Raw genomic sequence first — 21,016 nt, 5'->3', positions numbered from 1 at the left:
GATATAATGAGTGCAGTAAAGATTCAGTGGCAAAGAATTTGAGTTGCTCTGTTTTTCTTGTTTTGATTATTAAACACTCTCTTCCATCACTGCCACAGTCTGGATTGGTATCAAAGTGAATCAGACTTTCATGCCCAGCTAACTGTTTGGGTTCTTTAAGCCATTTTATTTGAAATCATCACAGAATTTACATTAACACATGAGCAACCCAATTAAGATTTACTCAGCTCCAGTTTCTTTCTTGTACAATGTTAAAAGTCTTCTTTCATATTCCTTCTTATGTGCTCCCACAGTAACGTTTAGTGCGATGTTAATAGGCAATTCATTGAGGGATTTGTTTTGTATTCTAAGAGCTTATTTCCTTGTGGAATAACAGCTAGAAACAGTTTAAAAAAGCCAAGGTAATGTGTTCAAGTCAATTACTCTTGTCAAGTGCTCCAGTCGTGGCTGAGCAACCTTCAAATTTGAAATAAAAGTTGTTCTGGAGAAACCTGGCAAGCACAGCCTGACAAAAATGCGTCGGATCTAGATGTCAAACCCCAACAGATGTTGTGTAGATGGCAATTATCACATGCTAACATCATAACTACAGCTCAGCATCACGTACATTTACTGTAAAACACCATATAATTGCGTCATTGGTGCAGGACAACCACTTGCAACTGATACATGCACTTCAGATAATTTAAAGTTTCAGTGCTCTGAATTCACAAACCATCAATTTAAGCTCTTGCACTAAAATCTATCAACCAGGGGCCTCCAGCATTGACTCTACCAGTATATTCAAGGTGAGGTATAGGACAATCAATTGTAAATATATTGACAGGCAGCATCTATCTTTTGCACCTTTGAGAGGAGAGAAACTTCAAAAAAAAATACAATTTGAATGCTTTAGGAAGGAGCACAGTGATATCAATACTCACCACCATAAACAGTGGTGTCACGTTTACTGATTATTATTTAATTTTCAATGATCATTTAAAACTAAAACAAAGGAAAATAACTGATTTTAAATCCCAGTAAGCTCTTGCGCCCCATGTAAATGGAAGTAATGCTGTTGCATTTGAAGCCAACCTCTCCACAAAGCAAAACCTACCAAAAGGCAGCTTCATTCTGAATCTCCCTTCTTCCAAATGGATATGACTTGGATGAAGGTCGCTTGGAGCTTTATCACATGGAGAAAGTGATGTACAAGGGTCAGCAAGGATATCTGCCCAAAATTTGCTGAAAAAAAAATGATATTGCCTGCACGCTTGTTTATAATTACATCAGTGTAAGTGGAATAACCGAACCAACAGAAATCCATGTTAGGGTTGAAAATAGTGCCAGTGGTGATGTGATGAAATGGCATTCTCATCACAAGACTTGGAGAGATACTGTTGCATTTACCTTCGAAAAGTTGGGTCCCTTGCAGTTGAATACTATTGGCAGAGGTTATGCAACAGGTTCCAAAAACCAGAAAGCCACCAAGATTTGAGGAAAAAGCACAGATAAAAGATTGGGATGAGGAGGGTCAGAAATTCAGAAATGAGTGACAAGGAACACAGGTAACTGATGAGCAACCCCTTGCATTTCAGATGCATTGTCACTTCAGAAATGGATGCCAGGAGAAAATAGGGGTAGACATCAGGATTTCATCTTGCTGCTTTTACAGAATGCCCAATCTAAAAGCTGAATGTTGCATTTGAGACCCAACAGGAGATTTTGTATAGCAGAGTCTGATGGCTAATACACACATAGCAGCCTTCTCTTGCCTTTGCTTCTGATTACAGCTCTGTAATAACATTTTTTTTTAGCCAGACCTGGTTATAGAATCCCATAAGCATGAAGGCAAATTAATCCTAAGAACCAGATCAAAAATTCTGGCTTAAGCAAGAGAAATGTTTCCAGCCCATGAGTGCCAGGCCAGAAGACAATAATATTCCACAGAGCCAAGTTAATCCTACCTTTGGATCATTTTACCACCAATAGGAATGGCACTGGCTCAGTTACCTGCTGACCAAAGGACAATGGACAATTGGAGCAAAGGTTTAATTATGAGCTATATTCCAGGTTTCCAGCCTTTTCCTAAGAGCAGAGTGGCCCCTACATCATACAAAGAGCACCAGACACAACAGATTCCCAGAGGCTCCCATTGCATCCGAATCTCCATAGCCCAAGGAAGAGAGTTCACAGAAGGAAAGGCTGCCTCCCACAAACTTGATGCAGCCATTGAAGGGACCAATTACCCTCAGGTGGGGCCTGCTAACCTGGGCCTCAACAGAGAAAACCTTTTAGGAACTTTTGAGTCATTCCAGGGAAATTGTGACACAACAACATCAACCCCTTGTTCACAATGCATTCTCTAACCCTCACGGACTGTATCACACCAGACAGGCTCATGATTTATTCTGATACTTGTCTCAATGTTGAAGACTTTGGTCCAATCCTATAATGTCTCTAATATATTGCTTGCATCATTTAAATTAAAAACTATGTAACTCACATGCAAACGTTTTTCCAACAATACAGAAAAATCAAAATTATGCTAAATACATTCAAAAAAATAGGCTGATTCAGTGGTTTTGAAAATCTGTGATAAATATTAAACATGAGCATTATATATTATTTATGCTTTGGTTATTGTACTTTGCTGGTCTGGGACTACATGCACAAAGCTGTACTCTCCGCACATCTTTTCCAAAGGTTTGAAGAGTAAATATAGTATTGCTGACTTTCTCATGACATTAGAAAGGATCAGAAGTCCATAATGGGAAATGGAACATAATTTACAGAGAACTGAATCATACTAGATATCAGTTAAGTGTCACTTTTGTTGAGTTTCATGGAGGGTTTATCTCCATGAGGTTTAGCACATTTTCTTGCACTATCATCCCAAAATGGATTCATTAACTATGGATCAAGTCCCTATGGTACCCCATTGATCCTATATTCAATACTCACTACTGCCAAGACATCCCAGGATTCCTGGCATCAGTGCCATATTTCAAAGGTCATTCTGCACCTTGTCAAGTACTATCAGTCCAGACCCACACTATATGACTCCTTGCATTCAGGGACCTGGAAGTCCTTGTGAATGGAGCAGTGCAAAGGCAGGATGTCCTCTTCCCTTGGGATTGTCAGAGGAGGACATGATACCTGATGCTGTCAGCCTGGCCTCCATCTATATCATTACTGTCTCAAGAGTCCAGACAAATGCATAGCACTTACTTAATCTACAATGGCCTTCTCCACTCTGCCAGGGGAAGCAGCACCATCTCCTCACACCACCTCACACTCACTCAATCTCTGATATTGCACACATTTCTCACCAAGGATCGTGCTCTACTACTCTCATGATTACGTGCAAAATCTTTCCTCAAATCACTCTGAACACCCACCCACCATGTCCTCTGAGCTGCCTACCCACACCTTAGAACACCTTACTATGTTCTCCCATCTTCACTCTCCAGACACCAATTGCTACATGAACACCCAACCAAAACTCCAAGGTCAACCAGCTCCACTGCAGGATAGACTCACCTCCACCCCCAGTGCAGACCAAGACATAGATTGCATCAAGACATAGTGGGAGAGAAAGAAAGAAGATCTGAGAGCTCATAAGTAGCATAGGAGACCCTTCACTTTAAATACTTCATGACATTTGTTAATAAGTACAATTTTCATCTTTAGCTCAGTGAGAAAATGTCTGTCTAGTCACAACACAACACAAAGTACAAAACGTTAAGTCATTTTTAGCATTACATAAGGTCCTCTGGTCCAGTCTGTGAAGTGAGCAGCTCCTGCAATATGAACAGGCTATGGGACTTTGGAAGGTCAATGCTGCTTTGACAACTAAGGTGAATCTTTCCAAACCATGAATGACATTGATTGCTGATGCTGCATGATGCGGTCAAGAGTGCTTAGGGTGAAGCTTTGGAATCGACCCAGGAGCTTGATGCCTAAGGTTCACAGAGCATGCAATGTTCATAGATGTGTTTTAGCTTAAGTGTAAGCTGTTGCTCTATCAAAGGCCTCATATCACTCAAGCTGGAAGGGCCCTCTCTCACAAAGCATTTAATCTGCACACACTTTTCTGTTCACAGAATTAGTTGTTGTCTGCCTTTTTTTTGGAAAAGAGAAACTCGTATACAGTTGGAAATCTATCCCACTGTCTCTTAGATGGCAGCTAGATCACACGTTGCAGCAGCATGCAACAGCTTAAGTGAAATAAAAATCATTAAGGGAGGCCAGAAATAAAGGTCCAGCAACTGAAATAAACAGGACATGAAAGTGGCCAAAAAGCAAAGAATGATGGGAATGCCTGAGCCAAAACAGACTCAAGAGACTGTCCTACTGAGAGACAAGTCCTTGCAAGATGCAAGCCCAGACAACTGGAACTAAAGAGACACCTGAACACATCAGGAAGTGTGAAAGGCAATTCAATTCTTCCTGACAAACAAACAACACTAGATGCACAAGGCAGACATGCTTCAGAAAGACAAAAGACCAGGTGCATATTTTGGGATGAAACCATACTTCCAGGCCCAAGAGCAGAGACATCAAAGAGGTCACAGTTAAGCAAGCCATCGAGAGCTAATACCAGCATTTCAAGGTGATAAAGCCAATAAATTTGAAACTGCTGATTAATCAAGTCCTTGGAAAGTTCCAGAAGGTAGCCAGGAGAGTATAAGAACCCAGCCTAGTAGGACTCAGGGTACCCAACTCCCGAGTCTACCTCAATGTATGTCAGGATACAGCAGTGGCCAGAGCAGCTCGCCGTCCGACCAAAGAATCAATCTGTGAAGCAGAGCAATTCAACATACCAACAAAAGTTACAAGTATTTGGGAAGTATTTTAAGTTTCTAACCAATTCAATAGTTAGAAATAAAGTTGTTAAACATGTAAAGTTTAACTCTTAACCTTTGTTGTCTTCAAATAAAGTTGCAACCTGGTTCACTGACTGCAGACTCATGCTGTGTGGTCCTTTCCTGATACATGCTAGGAGGCCTGTGTAAATTAATATTGTGTACACTGTTCGAGAAGTCCATGGGAGATACCCTGTTCAAGACAACAACCTTCATGAATATGTTTATGTTCTAACCTGTACATCCTCCTTTTGAGTGCTTTTGATTTATCTGCCCCTGTATTTTGGTTGGCGCCTCTCCTGTCTTTCACTGTTTGGCATTATTTGAAAAGGTACGGAAGATGGAGTATTTAATGACAATTGTAGAACTGTCAGCAATGTGTTGAAATATGTCCACTGATGTAAAAGCATTTAAACGCTTCATTAAGATTTCAGCAATATGTTTTAACACAGTTCTTACAGCTAATTTTCCTGTATATACATTTTGCTCCTTTAAAATACCACATGAGTAGAATCAACTGGGGATGAAAATGTCAACTTTAGTCTCCACTGTACTAACCTTCCATTCATACCTGAAAAGGAGGAGGGTGGTTAACTCTATGTGGTTGCAGCGATTTTCAACTCCACTACGCCCTGATTACATGCAGCACAATTAACAGAAACTGTGGTCACTCTTCACACAGTGAATGGCAGGCTCAGCCTCATCCCATAATAAATCCCCAATGTATACATTTTCTTTGTCGTAGCTTGCCCAGTCAATCCTATTGGCTTTGAACTTTTCCAACATCAAAAGCACCCATCTATCTTTATCTTCATCATCCAACTTTTACAAATTCCACAAGCCCCACCCCATCCTAGCATATCGAGTCAACATGCCAGATACAGTAGTGCATTGTCCCCACATGGAAGTCAGGGGGCTATTGATTGATGGCCACAACCCTTTTGCAATACTCCTTTCCGTTCAATGCTCTATCATCTCCCAAATTTATACTGAGTTGTCCTGTTCACACTTGTCACCCTCTCTTCAATCCAGCAAGCTGCCTCCAATTCCCACAATTAATCTGCCCAGCTTCCCTCCCAGAGCAGTGGCCTTTCATATCTGTCCTGGATTTGAGTGGATGGATACTTAGGAATGACCATGGTCCATACATTTGAGCAATTTAGACAGATAGCCCCAAATATGAGTGACCAGATCCCTAACTGATCTCAGTACAACTCACCGACAAACATCCCATAATACCCCAGACTGGTTGCACTGAACCTGCAGGTCTACCTATGGTCTGCTACCCAGACTGTGGAGACCCCCTGACACTGACTGCCAATATCAGCAGATTGACCATGTCCTAGGTCCTGCACTGATACTGGAAACTGTTTTGAATTATTGTGCCAGGAGCTCTTGAGTGAAAGATGTCTTCCATTGACTTGACTGAGGACCATTCTCTTTTGACTTCAAGACATGGCTATTTGGTTGATGTACATGCAATGTGTCTGGCACATAGGCTGCTGGCACATGTGGGTACAGGTGGGAGATTCACATAGTACAGTGACTTACAGCAGCATATCCACCCCATTGGCTGACTCACGAGCTTAACAAGCTGCCTGGCTTCTGTCTGTACTAAAAGGCAAGTCAAGGTAAAACAACTGTGAGCTTTTAAGCTTTGATTGAGGAGTTAAAGTGCAGAAAGGCAAGGTAGGAATGTTGAGAGCAAAGTAGGCACAAAGTGATTGAACACCAGGAGAGCAAGCAAGGACCCGGAAGAGTCATCCCGCTCAAACTTGTGTGATAGTTGCCTATCTCTATGTGTAAAGGCTTCTGGAAACAGCATTGCAATGAATGCCAGTGCATTCTAAGGTGCATTCTTGAAGTGGAGAACTGTGCTGGAAGTGGATCAGGGATTGGCTATGATGATGCAATGAGACTGGTACATGTCAGATGCCAATGTCCTTTGATAGGGTTGCAATTACTGCCCAGGGATTCTGGCCCGAGGTTTGGTGCCTAGTTTCCAAGATGGAGGACCCTAGAGAAGCAAGCAGCAAGCTAGAATTGCCAGGTATCCACTTTGACTTTCATATTGGGAATTGTCACAATCGAGTCTCTGTCCAGTGGATGGTGGAATAGAAAATTGCATATTGATGAGTCATTAGACAACAGAGATGTTAACAAATGCAAATAGATCTCTCACCTCTCACTTGCAACAATCACATCTCGCTGTTCAACATTTCGTTGGAAAATAGGACTTGTTACTCCCAACACCAAAAAGCTTCTCGCTAGCCAATTTTTGTAATTTTTCCCAAATTTCTTGCCATGCTCCGCATTCAGTGACTGAGAAGATTCCATCCAGTAAATACATTAGCCTCAACTTGTGAACTGCTTGAAGAGAAGGAAATTTGCTGAAAAAGCCTTGACACCATGGAGCAGCCAAATGTATGTGACATTTTGACATTCAAACTAAAATAGATAAAGCTTTAGAAACTTCTCTTCACAGTTGTTCATCACAACAGGAGAAAAGAAATTGCACTTCCACATTTCAGGATTTCAGCAGTTGCCAAAATGTATGACAATATAAAGTTGTCATGTAGGGAACACAGCAGTCAAGTTGTGCACAGCAAAGGCCTTCAAAGAGGGATATAATAAATGATTAAATTATCTAACTTTGGTCTTGGTTGAAGAGTAAATATTAGCCAGGACCCTGGGGGGAGAAAAAAGACACTCTGCCCTTGCTCTTGGAATTTCTGCATCCATCATGAGGATCAATGTTTAATGAATTATTGAAAGGACACTTGCAATGGCTGAATCTCACTCCCTCTGTACAGCACTGAAGTGCTCTTCAACATAATATGGTTCATTTTCTGAATTGAGGCTGGAATGCACCAATCACCGAGAAGCAAGAATGCCATCGATGACCAAAGTCTAAAATAGGGCATAAACATATATACAATTTCTCAGGAAATTTTTCCCTCATTATACTTCAGGACAAGTTATGAACAGAATCCTCTTACTCCCAGTTGAGATGGTCACTTTTTTTTTGGAATTCATAAAAAATACTTGTATATTTCTAGCATGTTGAATCTTCCCAGCAATTACTTGCTCCTTCAAAATTAACACAAATACAATATAGATCTCTTCTCCTTTTTCTTTTAAAGACCCAGAGTTATAGTCTATTTGTCTCAAATAATGAACTGATTTTCAGCCCCTTAAACTGAGAAGTTATAATGTGCCATACAAATCCCAAAGCACCCAGGATATATTATTGATGTTCACTGTGTGTTAGTTTAACCACTGAGTATAAATTTCCAAATATTAGCCATTTACAATGTTAATTATTTCCTATCCATCCTTCCATTCAATTCCACTTGAGGCACTTGAATACCTTTTTGTAGAATTTGACTGAACTTTATTCCATTTATAAACTCTAAATGAAGTTCCTTCAACAAATGAAGAATTGATGTTCATTTTTAAAGGAATATAAAATAAAAATGGTACCTCCCCAACAATATTAGACATAAGAACTGAAGCAGTTCAAGAAAGGACCTCTCCACTGTCTTCTCAAGGGCAATTAGAAATGAGTAATGATTAAGCCTAGCCAATGTTGAAACCAGATCCCAGGCAAATTCAACCTCAGTTCATTACAGCATTCCCCAAACCATTAAGCCTTTGGGTTAGGAGGAATGGAATGTCTCCCCTTAATTCACTCAACCTTTTGGTTGGTTGCAACAAGGTTAATTTAGAAAGTGATCTCTTCCCTTATGGATACCTTTCTCCCAGACCCAAATGCATTGTTGGTTTAAAAGGAGCCAAATTAACCAAGCTCTCGTGAGTTAACAAAGAGTGAGTTTATTACTTAATAAATGCAAGAAGAATTAGTAACACAGCACATATATGCAGATTAGAAACAAGAAGTGAGTACAGCAAGTTAAAAATAAACATTACTCTTTTCTCGCATATTGCAAATAATTGAGCATACCTTGCAATGGCTGCAAACGTAAAAGTAGCTCTGACCTTGGTAATTAAACAGTCAATTAGTTGAAGTTCTATCATTCTATTCATTTTAATCATGATTACATTTCAGTATTCAGGATAAGAGAGAATCCTGTTTTTTCTGGTTTCCTTTTATTCAGCTTGCTGCAGTCTGTAGTCTTTAACTCAGAGGGGTACCCAGGGCACAACGCTTTGAGTACGACCTTCACAGCATGCCAACATTTCAACTCAAGCTGGTACATATGAACATTCATCTCACTAGTATATGCCTGTAGACTAGTAAATAGCTTTTTAAACCCTTGTCCCTATGTATTGTTCAAAAGGGAAAAACACCATGTGTGGGATATAATTTGGAGAGGGTGACTTACTGGTGAGCAGGGTGCCACAGTCATTTATAATCTTTGAACTGTGACCTCATGACTACATCTTGCCCCACTCTCCCCCACCTCACATTTGGAGGTTGTTTGAAGTTCCCTTTACATCATGTAGATGTGACATACTCTCTCCAAACAGCCACTTAATTTACATCTGTAGCCATCTTTGCTTGCATCAACCTCTTTTAAAAAACGTATTTTGGAATTTAAGGCTAAAAGTGCTTGTAGTATTTCAGGTTTCTGAACCATTGCTTTTACATCAGTGATGCAACAAGTGCAGTGCCAAAAAAGTACAATGCCATCTTGCATAGAACTTAGATTAAATCATACGTGGAAGCACTGCATGAATTTCTATTTTACAAAAATATTATTGAAGCATTAGCGAGTGCATAAATGACATGCCACATGTTACCAATATTGAGAGGTTGCCAACATAATGATTGAGTAGGCAAGGCACTTAGAGAAAAGACAAAATAAACAATTAATCAACAGTGTATTTAAAAATTCTGGAAAAGGTTCAAGAGGGAGGACAAGAAGAAAACATGTCCACTAGTTAGTAAGCTCAGAACATGGCAGAATGTGAAAAAACAATTGCTTAAACAAATGATAAAGAATTTCGGAAGTCTTTCTTTAGAGTGTGGTGGAAACATGGAACTGACTGCCGCAAGTAAAGGGTGCCATGGTGGTTCAGTGGTTAGCAGTGCTGCCTCACAGCGCCAAGGACTCAAGTTCACTTCTAGCCTCGGGCAACTGTCTATGTGAAGTTTGCACATTCTCCCCATGTTTGTGTGGGTTTCCTCTGGGTGCTCTGGTTTCCTCCCACAATCCAAAGATATGCAGGTTAGGTGAATTTGCCATGCTAAATTACCCAGAGTGTTCAAGGATGTGTCGGTTAGGTACGTTTGTCAGGGGTAAATGTAGAGTAATAGGGTAGGGGAATGAGTCTGGGTGGGTTACTCTTCGGAAGGTCGGTGTGGACTTGTTGGGCCAAATGGCCTGTTTCCACACTGTAGGGATTCTGTGAAGTAGTTGAAGTCAATAGCATTGATTTATTTAAGGGTAGGCTTGATGCATGTAAGGGAAAAGTGAATCAAGAGATGGAAGAACAGATGGAAAGAGCTTATTATAGCAGGAGAAGAGTCATGTGGCTTACCAGCATGAACCCAGTTGATACAATGGCAAGATTGTGTTGTACATCCAATACAAATACATTATTGGAATACCTTGCATAATCAGTGCTGGTGTAATCATTTCTGTTCTCCTCATTATTTGTATATCTGCTTTGTGAAAAATTGACATTTTAGTTCAGTTGATTCAATGATCTCCCTTTGGTTTCCAAGAGCTCAAAATGGCAAATTACCGATTTGCTGTTTGAGTTTTAAAAACAGTTTTCCATTTTATAAATCTCTAGACCCATATGTAATAAAAGCAATTCCATCTTCAGGGAATGTGAAAAAAAATGTTTGGTTACATTGTCAATAGCTTCATAAAAATGTTGGTAACCTTTTTATCATTCACTGAAAGTCAACATATATGAAGCTTCATAACACCACTGGGAGTCTGATTCTTCTACCTTGGTGTTAAGATCTGAATCTGTTTGAGCATATGCCCTTTCAAGTAAAATTAATCAATCTCTTTATCACATCAGCAACATCTGAAGCTGTAATCATTGTCACACTGCTGAGAGCAAAATGAAAGTGCTGATCACAGAGGGAGTCTGGTTTTAAGATGTGCAAAAGCAAAGTTTCATTACATTCTAATTTCAACAACAATTCCACGCAACCAGGCACCTAGCTCTGTAGTGCTTTGAAACTGGATTTCATTATTTGAGAGGCATATCAGTTTACTTTGATGTCACAGATAAGCAACAAGCCAAGCTATTAATCATATACAAGAATAGCAGAGAATCACTCGATATACCAGGTTTATAAGCCTGACATTGTCATATTCATCCATGAATACAATTTTGACATCAAAACAAGTTATATCTGATACTTGTGGAAACATACACACTTTGCTGCAAATCCCTTCATGTGAGAAGACAACTTCAACAAAGAAAAACTGCTCAGAACTATTTCACAGCCAATAATTAAACTATGATGTAAAAAATGTGAATGAATGATTTACTGTTTCCAATAAATCTTTGTTCTCAGTTCCCTTGAGAAACAAGAAATTATTGATCCAACCACATTCATAATAAAAACAAGCTTTCACAGCAAAACAGAAACTTCAAACTCTACTATGCCTCAATACATGCTCATTAACGTATAATCCCTCAGCCTTCATAATTCTGCAGAAAATCTATGACATTTTACATTAATCATTTGCTTTCACAAGATTCCACAAGCAGTCTCTTTCCATCTATTTCATTACACTGATCATTTCATGTAACCACACACTCAGATTTTTAAAATGTGGCCTGACACAATAGTATGTTTCTTTGTAAGATAATGGATCTCCAACATCGTTAGTTGTAATAAAAGCAGCATGCATATTGATCAGGTTGCTAAATTGGAAAGTAATTGAATTTTAAGTAATATATTTATTCAAATTTAGTCCCTCCCCAGATTGTGGAAATATAGAAAAGAAACTCACAGGGATCTTGTTTTGCAGTAGCAATATTCCTATATCTAGATCAGAGGGCACAGGTTAAAGTCCCAGCTGCTCCAGAGGCATATCATTGCATATCTGAACAGGCCAATAAAAATTATCTGGGAAGGGTTGTCACCATTGCTCTCATAAAAGATAGGGCCTTGGATGGTGGTGAGGGAGGACGTGTGGGCACAGGTTTTGCAATTTGGAATTGCAAATCAACACCATCCAAGGCCCCAACGGAGCCTTCCACATCCATCAAAGTTTCACCTGCACATCCACCAATATCATTTATTGCATCCGTTGCTCCTGATGCGGTCTCCTCTACATTGGGGAGACTGGATGCCTCCTCGCAGAGCCCTTCAGGGAACATGTCTGGGACACCTGCACCAATCAACCCCACCACCCCATGGCCCAACATTTCAACTCCCCCTCCCACTCTGCCGAGGACATGCAGGTCCTGGGCCTCCTCCACAGCCACTCCCTCACCACCCGACACCTGGGGGAAGAACGCCTAATCTTCTGCCTCAGAACACTTCAACCCCAGGGCATCAATATGGATTCCACTAGTTTCCTCATTGCCCCTCCCCACCCTACCCCAGTTCCAACCTTCCAGCTCAGCACTGTCCCCATGACCTGTCTTACCTGCCTATTTCCCTTCCCACCTATCCGCCCCACCCTCCTCTCTGACCTATCACCTTTATCCCCACCCCTATTCACCTATTGTACTCGTTGCTACCTTCCGCCACCCTCCCCTCTGACCTATCACCTCCATCCCCCCCCCATTCACTTATTGTACTCTTTGCTAACTTCTGCCCAGCCCCCCACACCCCCATTTATCTCTCCACCCTGGAGGCTTCCTGCCTCTATTCCTCATGAAGGGCTTTTGCCCGCAACATCAATTTTTCTGCTCCTCAGATGCTGCCTGACCTGCTATGCTTTTCCAGCACCACTCTGATATGAAAGAACTGAGACTAACATGGTCATTCTAAAAGATAAGAGACTTAATAAACAATCCAGGTCTTTTTCAATATATAATTGCAGTTACACTTGATGTTACGTACACTTCTGGAGCAGGAGGGACTTGAACTTTGATCCTAGAGGTCAATGGGTGGTGACACTACCACTGCACCATAAGAGAGCCCTAACCTCATTTGGTTTATAACGCATGGCAGTATCATCTGTTCTCAAGCCCATTCTGGAATCCCTCATCTCCTTTTCCTCATGACTTTGTAAGTTTTCTTAAAACATAAACTTATTTTACATCATCTTATTCTGAGTTTTCAGTGATGTAACCCATTTCCTCATGACTATTGGCTGTAAAATACCTTTGACTATTTTATACATTAAAGCTACAACATAGATCATCATCAGCACCTCTCGTCATTGAAAAGAACCTGGACAAAAACAAGAAATAATTTTCACAACTTAAAAAATGAATTTATTTACAAGCAGATGCCCAGATCATAAACTTAAATTACAATATATCTTGAACAAGCAGACTTGTCACCGGTAATCTCAAAATAGATATTTTCTAATTAACCTCTTCATTGTTGTTATTACACAATGCAAGAACACGTGTGTACTTGAAACTAAACCTCCTGTCTGAGAGGTAGTGGATGCAAAGAAATCCCAAAATAGACTATTGCATTCACCATTGATTGGTTGTCAGAAGACCAATCCCACTGGTTGTCATTCACTATCAATTAACACATGGAATTTTGAATAGTTCTTCAGTTAATAAACTCATTACAAGGGTTTAAAAACCCAACATAACTACCAAAGCCTTTACCATGGAAATATAAACAATTTGTTTTTATTAATTTCAAAAATTCTGTATTAATAAATAAATGCAGCATGTGGTGTCAATGAAATGCTGTTAATATCAGAAACAGTTGTGTTTATTTCAGTTGATTGCAACATTTCATCACAGAGGTAGCATTTGGAGTCATAAGGCATGTATATAAATAAACTAGTCAAAGCATTATGAAGTATGCCCATATTAAAGCGAATGGAACGTATTAGGCTCTATACTTTGGGTAGTTTTCAAATTTTACCTGTTGTCCAGATGTACCGTGCTTCTTTAGGTGCCTCAGTATTAGCTTGTGTTTGCAGAAAAATGAAGATCCAAAACATCACGGATGTTCTCAAATTCTGCCGCATCCATCCCGCCAGGTCAAACTCATCTCTCAAGCTCATAGTCCAGAGAATTTCGTCTTACCACTTCAGTTTCTAGAGACCAAACAACATGCTTAATGATTCACATCTTTTACCTTGGTTTTCCAGTGCATTAAATAAACTCATTTCTGTTCAGAAGAAATCTTAAAGGGAAGTCCAGACAAGATAACAAGAAGGTCATCATTTGACTATCATTAACTCATCCAGTCTTGCAAACTCTAATTCCCTTCTCAGACAGACTCCAAATTTTTTGTCTAAATTCTGCTATCTATATACAGAAGGGAGCAATGACAAAGATCAAATCAATGTAATATTGTGAGGTAAAATTTTGTAAGTTGGCCATCATTTATTGAGCAAGATAAAAGTGATATGATTACTCTCCTTCGGGTTACAAAGGTTGTATAATATAGACCATGCATTAAGAGTGTGGTGCTGGAAAAGCACAGCAAGTCAGGTAACATTCGAGGAGCAGGAGAATTGATGTTTCAGGCAAAAGCCCTTCATCAGGAATGAGACTGTGAACTGAGGGGGTGGTGAGATAAATGGAAGGGGGTGGGACCGAGCAAAAGGTGGCTGAGAGTGCGATAGGGAGATGGAGGTGGGGGTAATGGTGATAGGTTGGAGAGGAATGTGGAGAGGACAGGTGGGAAGGAATTTGGACAGGTAGGACAGGTCATGAGAGCAGTTGGAAGGTTGGAACTGGGATAAGTTGGGGGGGAGAGGGAATGAGGAAATTGGTGAAATCCACATTGTTGCTGTGGGGTTGGAGGGTCCCGAGGTGGAAGATGAGGCGTTCTTCCTCCAGAATTCAGGTAGTTAGGGAGTCATGATGGAGGAGGCCCAGGACCTGCATGTCCTCGGCAAAGTGGGAGGGTGAGTTGAAATATTCGGCCATGGGGCAATGGAGTTAGCTGCTGCAGGTGTCCTGGAGATGGTCTCAGAAGCACTCTTCAAGTAGGCGCCCTACCTCCCCCAATGTAGAGGAGACTGCATCAGGAGCGACAGATACAGTAAATGACAGACCATGACTAGTTATATCACCTTGTCCAAAAGATGAGAAAAGGAGGCATGTGACCTGAATGAGGAAAATCCTCATTATTTCAGTAAGTAAATGGTTAAACGACAGATCAGGATCCTACAGAAGATGATGTATGACATTATTATTGATTCATTTAAACATGAATTATATATTTCAGATATCAAATTGCTGATACAGTAGAGCAACAATTTGAAACAAGACGTGAACATTCAACATACTTGTGAGGAATATGTTAGATTTTTGGAGCTATGTTTCTCCAAACTCTCCACTGATAAAGGATCATGTCAAGGTCTATGGTGGATTATATTACAGTGATTGAGTGCTCTAATTAATCAATAATCCTGTTGTTATTATATAATTTAAGCTAACAGGTGGTGGGAGACTGTTGGGATGTACTTTAGCCTCTTTTTGACCTCCAGACTTTTATATATTCTTACCTGTTCATTGTCTATTAAGCAGCATGAAACACTTATCTGCATTTTATGTTTGGGTTCTAATACTCAACCATGGAGATTCAGATGATTTTAAGTGGTATGACCTTACTTGCAAATTGGAAGAAGCTGACACTGATCTATAATGCCAGAGTTCATTATCTTTTAACATGAAAAACTAGCACAAGAAGTTATGATTTCTGATACATTTCATCAGATTAACTCGGTTTTTAACTATCGGAAGAACAACTTAGAACGAGTCAGTGAGTTGATAGACTGACCACTTAATTACCTGAGCAGTCCTGGAAGGTGTACCAGGCAAAGCCACCACAGTATGGGATGAAGCTAATCCAGAGATATTTGTAGCACCCAGTGTGGTGGAAAATTACTGACTGAAGTTTGAAATAGATGAACAACATTGAAACAGCACTAATTCACCCATGGTTTGAATGAAGAATTGGAAGCTACATTGGACAATTGTAGTTTAATGTGGAAATTTAGAGGAGAGTCTAACACTTTCAGAATGATTTTATGCTGCAGATGGGAATCTTGGTCAGTTATGAAGGAGAAATGACCACTTTAAATGATCGTGCATCATCATCAACTCTTGTCACATATTTCTAATTGCTGGGTGCATGACGTTTTTACACCAAACATGGAAAAGCTCATCATGGAGAAGATGGGCTGACTGGCCCATGCTGTGCTGTATCATTTATATGGTTGTATGGCTCTACTAAATCTGTTTTGAAGATGAAGTATGGTGTTGAGTATGTTCGATGGTGTCAACTATGGTAATGTCTGAGGTAAGTTATCTCACGTGATCTCGTGCTTCTCAGCTCATTATCTCAACAAGAACAATGTTTGGTTAAGGTACTCAGAGAATTGCATGCTGAGCGAGGCTGGAGATTCTTGCTGCAGGCAGGATTTTCTGGAGTCAAATGACCGGGCTTCATATTAAAAGGCCAGCAGGATACCATTTCAGATGTTGCAAGCCAGGAAATACCCCTCACCTCAGAAATAGGTACAAAAAGTCCAAGATGGCTCCAAGGTTTGCTGATACTGCCCTTTATAAACTGCTAGTGATGGGATTGAAATAAAGTCCATCCTCTTCCTGGCTGACTGCTTCTGGAGGCCACCCCACCAGATCTATCCAGCCTGGGCCAAGATCTATGTGCCAGCATCAGAAGCTTCATCTCAGGAACACCAGGGCACCCTGCTCCTCTAAATCATCCTTGCCCATGACTCCATTGTCTCTGTAACTCAGGCCAAGAGGGTGTGCCTGTACCTGTCAGCATGCCTGGCCCTTTCAGCCAAAAGACCCCAGAAGGCACCAGCCAAAGCTAGCAGGATGTACAAATCAGCATGCTTCCTTTGTCCCTGCTGCAGAGGCCAAGCCTGCACATAGACACCATGGGAGGTGAAAGAAAAAATCCTGCTGAGGGCAGATCGATGAGATAGCTGTTCAATCATTGCACATAATCTGAACTTTGGTTAAATATATTCACTTGCACTGTTCCAATGTCTGCTGCAGCTCTATTGTCCCAATAGGACCAGATAAAGTTATCTGAAATGAAAGATGTAGAGCATTTTCAGCCAACAACATTATGTGTTGCACTTCAAACATCGCACCTTACTATCTGTCTCATAATCAGCAAAATTGATGATTGGTGATAGGTTTCTAAGATCATGAGACAGAGAAGCAGAAAGAAGCCATTTGATCCTTTGAGCTTGCTCTGCTGTTCAATGAGTTGATGAATCATTTGATCATTCTTAACTCTACTTGCTGCCTTTTCCACATTTCCCTTGATTCCCTTGCTGATGAAAAAATACATCAATCTCAACCTTGAATACAGCTTTTACAGCCCTTTGTGTCAAGAATTCCACAAATTCACGACCCTCTGAAGAAAAAAAACTGGCTCATCTCTGTCTGAACTACTGGTCCTTATTCTGAGATTAAGCCATCTAGTCCTGGATTCTCCCACAATGAGAAACAGTTTTATGTATCTAACCTGTCAATCAGCCTCAGAATCTTGTACGTTTCAGGAAGGTTGCTTCTCATTCTTCTAAATTCCAATGAGTCCATCAGGGAATCTAACAACTTTAGGTTTGAAATTGCAGTCAAAATGCTGGAGATCTCAGGCACACTGAGGATAGCACTAAGTTGCAAGCAGCAACCCAGAATGTACAACTGGCACACAGCACACCATACGCAGGCTTCATTGGAGCAAGCATGCTGGAAAGAATCTAGAATGTATCTACACACTCCAGTCATGAAAGATTTGTCCTATGTTTGGGGTTCTCAAAACCATAGCAATATGAAACTTACATGTCTGTACCATCAGAGCAGAATGCAATGGCGGGAAAAGATTCATGCCTGGCATTCCATGGTCTCCACAACATTGCCAATGAGTTGTAAGGACACTGAAGACTAAATAGTATTCACCAGAGATGGACTCCTTATGTGACTCATATCTCTTTGGTTCAGAACCATTTTAATGAAAATATCCATATGTACAATGCAATAGAAGTGTCAATTGTATTACAGCTGCTTAAAGCACGTTGGTCCTCGGCAAGGTTTGTACATGCATTAAAAATTTTACCATTGTACAGATGTCAAAGCCACAGCTGAAAGTAAAAATCAACATTTTATTGTGAGCATAAATTAAATTGAAGAACAATTCAATCCTGTCAGGAAGGTGCATTTGCAAGCAAAGAGTCAAATATCAACTGCATCTTTGAAATAATAGCAGAGACAGTGAAAGTGTCAACACAACTCAATCATCATAGGCTGTATGGTTCTCTCTAGTTTCCTAAACTCAGTGTGGCATTGCCTGGTTACATCTTAGAGCCTTTGAAAGGGGCTGCTAGTGTGAATAGTCCAGGATGTGGGTTGAGTCAGCTTCCTGGATATTTATTGCAAATCGACATCATTTGCTGTTGGGGTCACAAGTGATTGGAACATTAGGGAATGGAATCATTTTCTGTTGATGAAGTCTATTGGATATTGTAGAGCACTCTGATTGGAATTGATTACACCCTGAACCTGCAAGAAAGCAGCAATGGCCAAAGGTCCCAATGCCATCGTTACTTGATTGGCCGCATGAAGGTGTTCAATATGAATAGATGAGCTCTTAAGAAGAGAGCATCAGTAACATCTCAAGTGTAATTATGAGTTGAACACTAGGAAATTCCACAGAGGTCCACAGTAAGTTCCTGAGCAATCTTCTGGCAAAGCAATTAGGGGAGCTGTCACCATTGGGAATATGGAGATGGGATTACCACTGAATCCTTGTGATCACAGTTCCTCGACCAGCTGCTGGTAAAGTGGGAGATGAAGGTTTGAGACATCCTGAGTCATCTTCAACTTGATTGTCCTCTTTTGCTAATAACTGCATGAAGCTTGTCAATGTTGTTCTGGTTGAGAGTTCTCCTTCAGTGTAGTGGCTATTGTCCTGCTGCTTCTCTCTCTGGAAGCTCTACAGCAGCTGCCAGCAACAATATTTAATATTGCTGCAGATGGAATTAGCTGCACGTTCAGCTGCAGTAGTTCCTCAGCAGTCATATGATCACAAGAAGAATGTCTAGATTGACTTCTGACATATTTTTTCCTAAACTTGCAGCAGATCTGTGACAACATTAAGTGAATGCACACAGTCTTATAAAAAGGAACACTTCAGCCTGGCATCCTTCTCATAATCCTCCAGGTTGTGCCCTCATAGATGATTATGTCACTCCTGGGCAAGATGCCAAAATATATGTGTTTCCTTTGACTCTGCATTGCTGTGTACAAGGAGAGAACAGCACCAAAAATCAATAAGAAAGGCAAATAATATGTTGGTATTCATTGCACGGGAGTTTTGAGTCAGAAGTAAAAATGTTTTGTTGCAATTGTAGAGAGCCTTGGTGAGACTACACCTGAAATATTGAGTACAGTGTTGGTCTCCTTCTCTAAGGAAGGATATACTTGCCATGGAGGAAAGGCCACCAATCTAAATTCCTGGGATGACAGGACTATTGAGAAAATTGAGCCTAGGTTCCCTACAGTTTCAAAAACAGATGAGAAGAGAGCTCATTGAAACTAATAATATTCTCACATGGGTATGACTGGATAAATGTGAATCTAATGTTTCCCCAAGTGCCAAGTCTAGAACCAAGAGACATAATCTCAGGTTAAGAGGTAGCAAGTAAGATGAGGAGGAATTTCTTCACTCAGAATGGTGAACCTTTGGAATTCTCTACCATAGAAGGTAGTGGATGCACAATTGAGCAGCTTTAAGACAGAAATTGATAGGCTTCTGGAGACTAAAGGCATCATGAGATAAGAGAAAATGTGGGAAAATGGTAGTGGTAAATGTTCAGCCAATATATAATAGAATGGAAGGGCTTGCCCAACAGGGGCAATGGACTACTCTTGCACCTATGTTCTGATGAAAAGGAGTCAGTGCAGAAGATAATAAATGGATGTTCTCACATCTTCGTGACAAAGAAGGTCTCAAGTTATTAGCATTTCTTGCCAATGAAGAGAGCAGGTAGTGGAGAATATAAGCAGGAGTTATCTTTGCTTTCAAAGATGATTCTGGAATAGTGACCATTTTTGATTGGTCTAATCCTGCCAGATCAGATGAAAGAGGATAAATGGATAATGATACCTCAATTCACATTTCTTAGATTTGGAAATGAAGGGCATTGCAGGGAGAAATGAGCAGATGGGAGACTAAGCAACTAAAATGCTCTTGCTAATTGGTCAGCAGATACTGAAAACTCTTTACAGTCAGATATGGAGAGACAAGCAATTTTGACAAACATAGCCTCTAGGTTCCCCCTTTCTAGCAGCTGTCATTTCAAATCTCAAATATCCCAGATCAGGTAGGAGTACAGGCTTCAGCAAATGGTTAGGTATTTATTACAAACTAGCAGCTTTCAATGTCACCTTAACCTAATGGGATGGGAAATATGACCTGTAGGTTGTTGGTTCAATATCATAGCTCTTACCCTGCAGTGATAATGTAATGATGTTAAAGGGGTTTTGCCAAAGAAGTCACATATTACTAGATTGAATTCTCCCCCTAATATTCTTGTTCCATACAATCATGACATTTTTTGCCACAAATTCATCGTAGGGCAAGGGAACATAGTACAAAGGGACTTTGAGCAATGAGGGATAATACCCTTAAATAGGTATCTATGTCAGAAATTTGATTAATCTGGAAGTATAGTTTAATTGAGGGGAAAGGACTTTGATCAGAATAACAGCTTGATATGCAAAATTTAATTGGAAAACAACATGAGTTTTGTTTGATTTCTCAAGATAAGTGTACGTGATTTCAGATATAGTTAGAAAGTATAATGATAGTATTGCTTTTCCTGTCTGTCAATTCTCCTTCTTTCCATCGTATTTCGGTTGTAATGCAACTTCTTATAAACGAATACCTGGAGAGGATGTTATTATGCATGCCACAAAAAACTTAAATAATAATGTCTCAAGAAAGTGTTCACAGCAGAATAAAGCATAGCATTGATAATTCAAAGTTATCCTGATCAATGCACAAAATGGTAAGCAATAGACTTCAGAATTTC

The 21,016-nt window shown here is 40.2% G+C and overlaps 1 protein-coding gene across 3 annotated transcripts in view; it reads right to left on the bottom strand.

Moving 5' to 3' along the window:
* thsd7ba (thrombospondin, type I, domain containing 7Ba) overlaps window positions 1-21,016 on the bottom strand; it is a 908,760-nt gene that overhangs the window by 813,420 nt on the left and 74,324 nt on the right. For all 3 annotated transcript variants that reach the window (XM_072579697.1, XM_072579699.1, XM_072579698.1), the window contains exon 3: window positions 13,849-14,023. In XM_072579697.1, the coding sequence (XP_072435798.1) occupies window positions 13,849-13,990 (142 nt within the window). In that variant the 5' untranslated portion in view covers window positions 13,991-14,023. The remainder of the gene's footprint in view (window positions 1-13,848; window positions 14,024-21,016) is intronic.

Source organism: Chiloscyllium punctatum, chromosome 10 (genome assembly GCF_047496795.1).
Source record: "Chiloscyllium punctatum isolate Juve2018m chromosome 10, sChiPun1.3, whole genome shotgun sequence".
Taxonomy (NCBI): Eukaryota; Metazoa; Chordata; class Chondrichthyes; order Orectolobiformes; family Hemiscylliidae; genus Chiloscyllium; species Chiloscyllium punctatum.
Note: the sequence above shows the minus strand (reverse complement) of the source record. Positions and strands in the feature narration are given on the sequence as shown.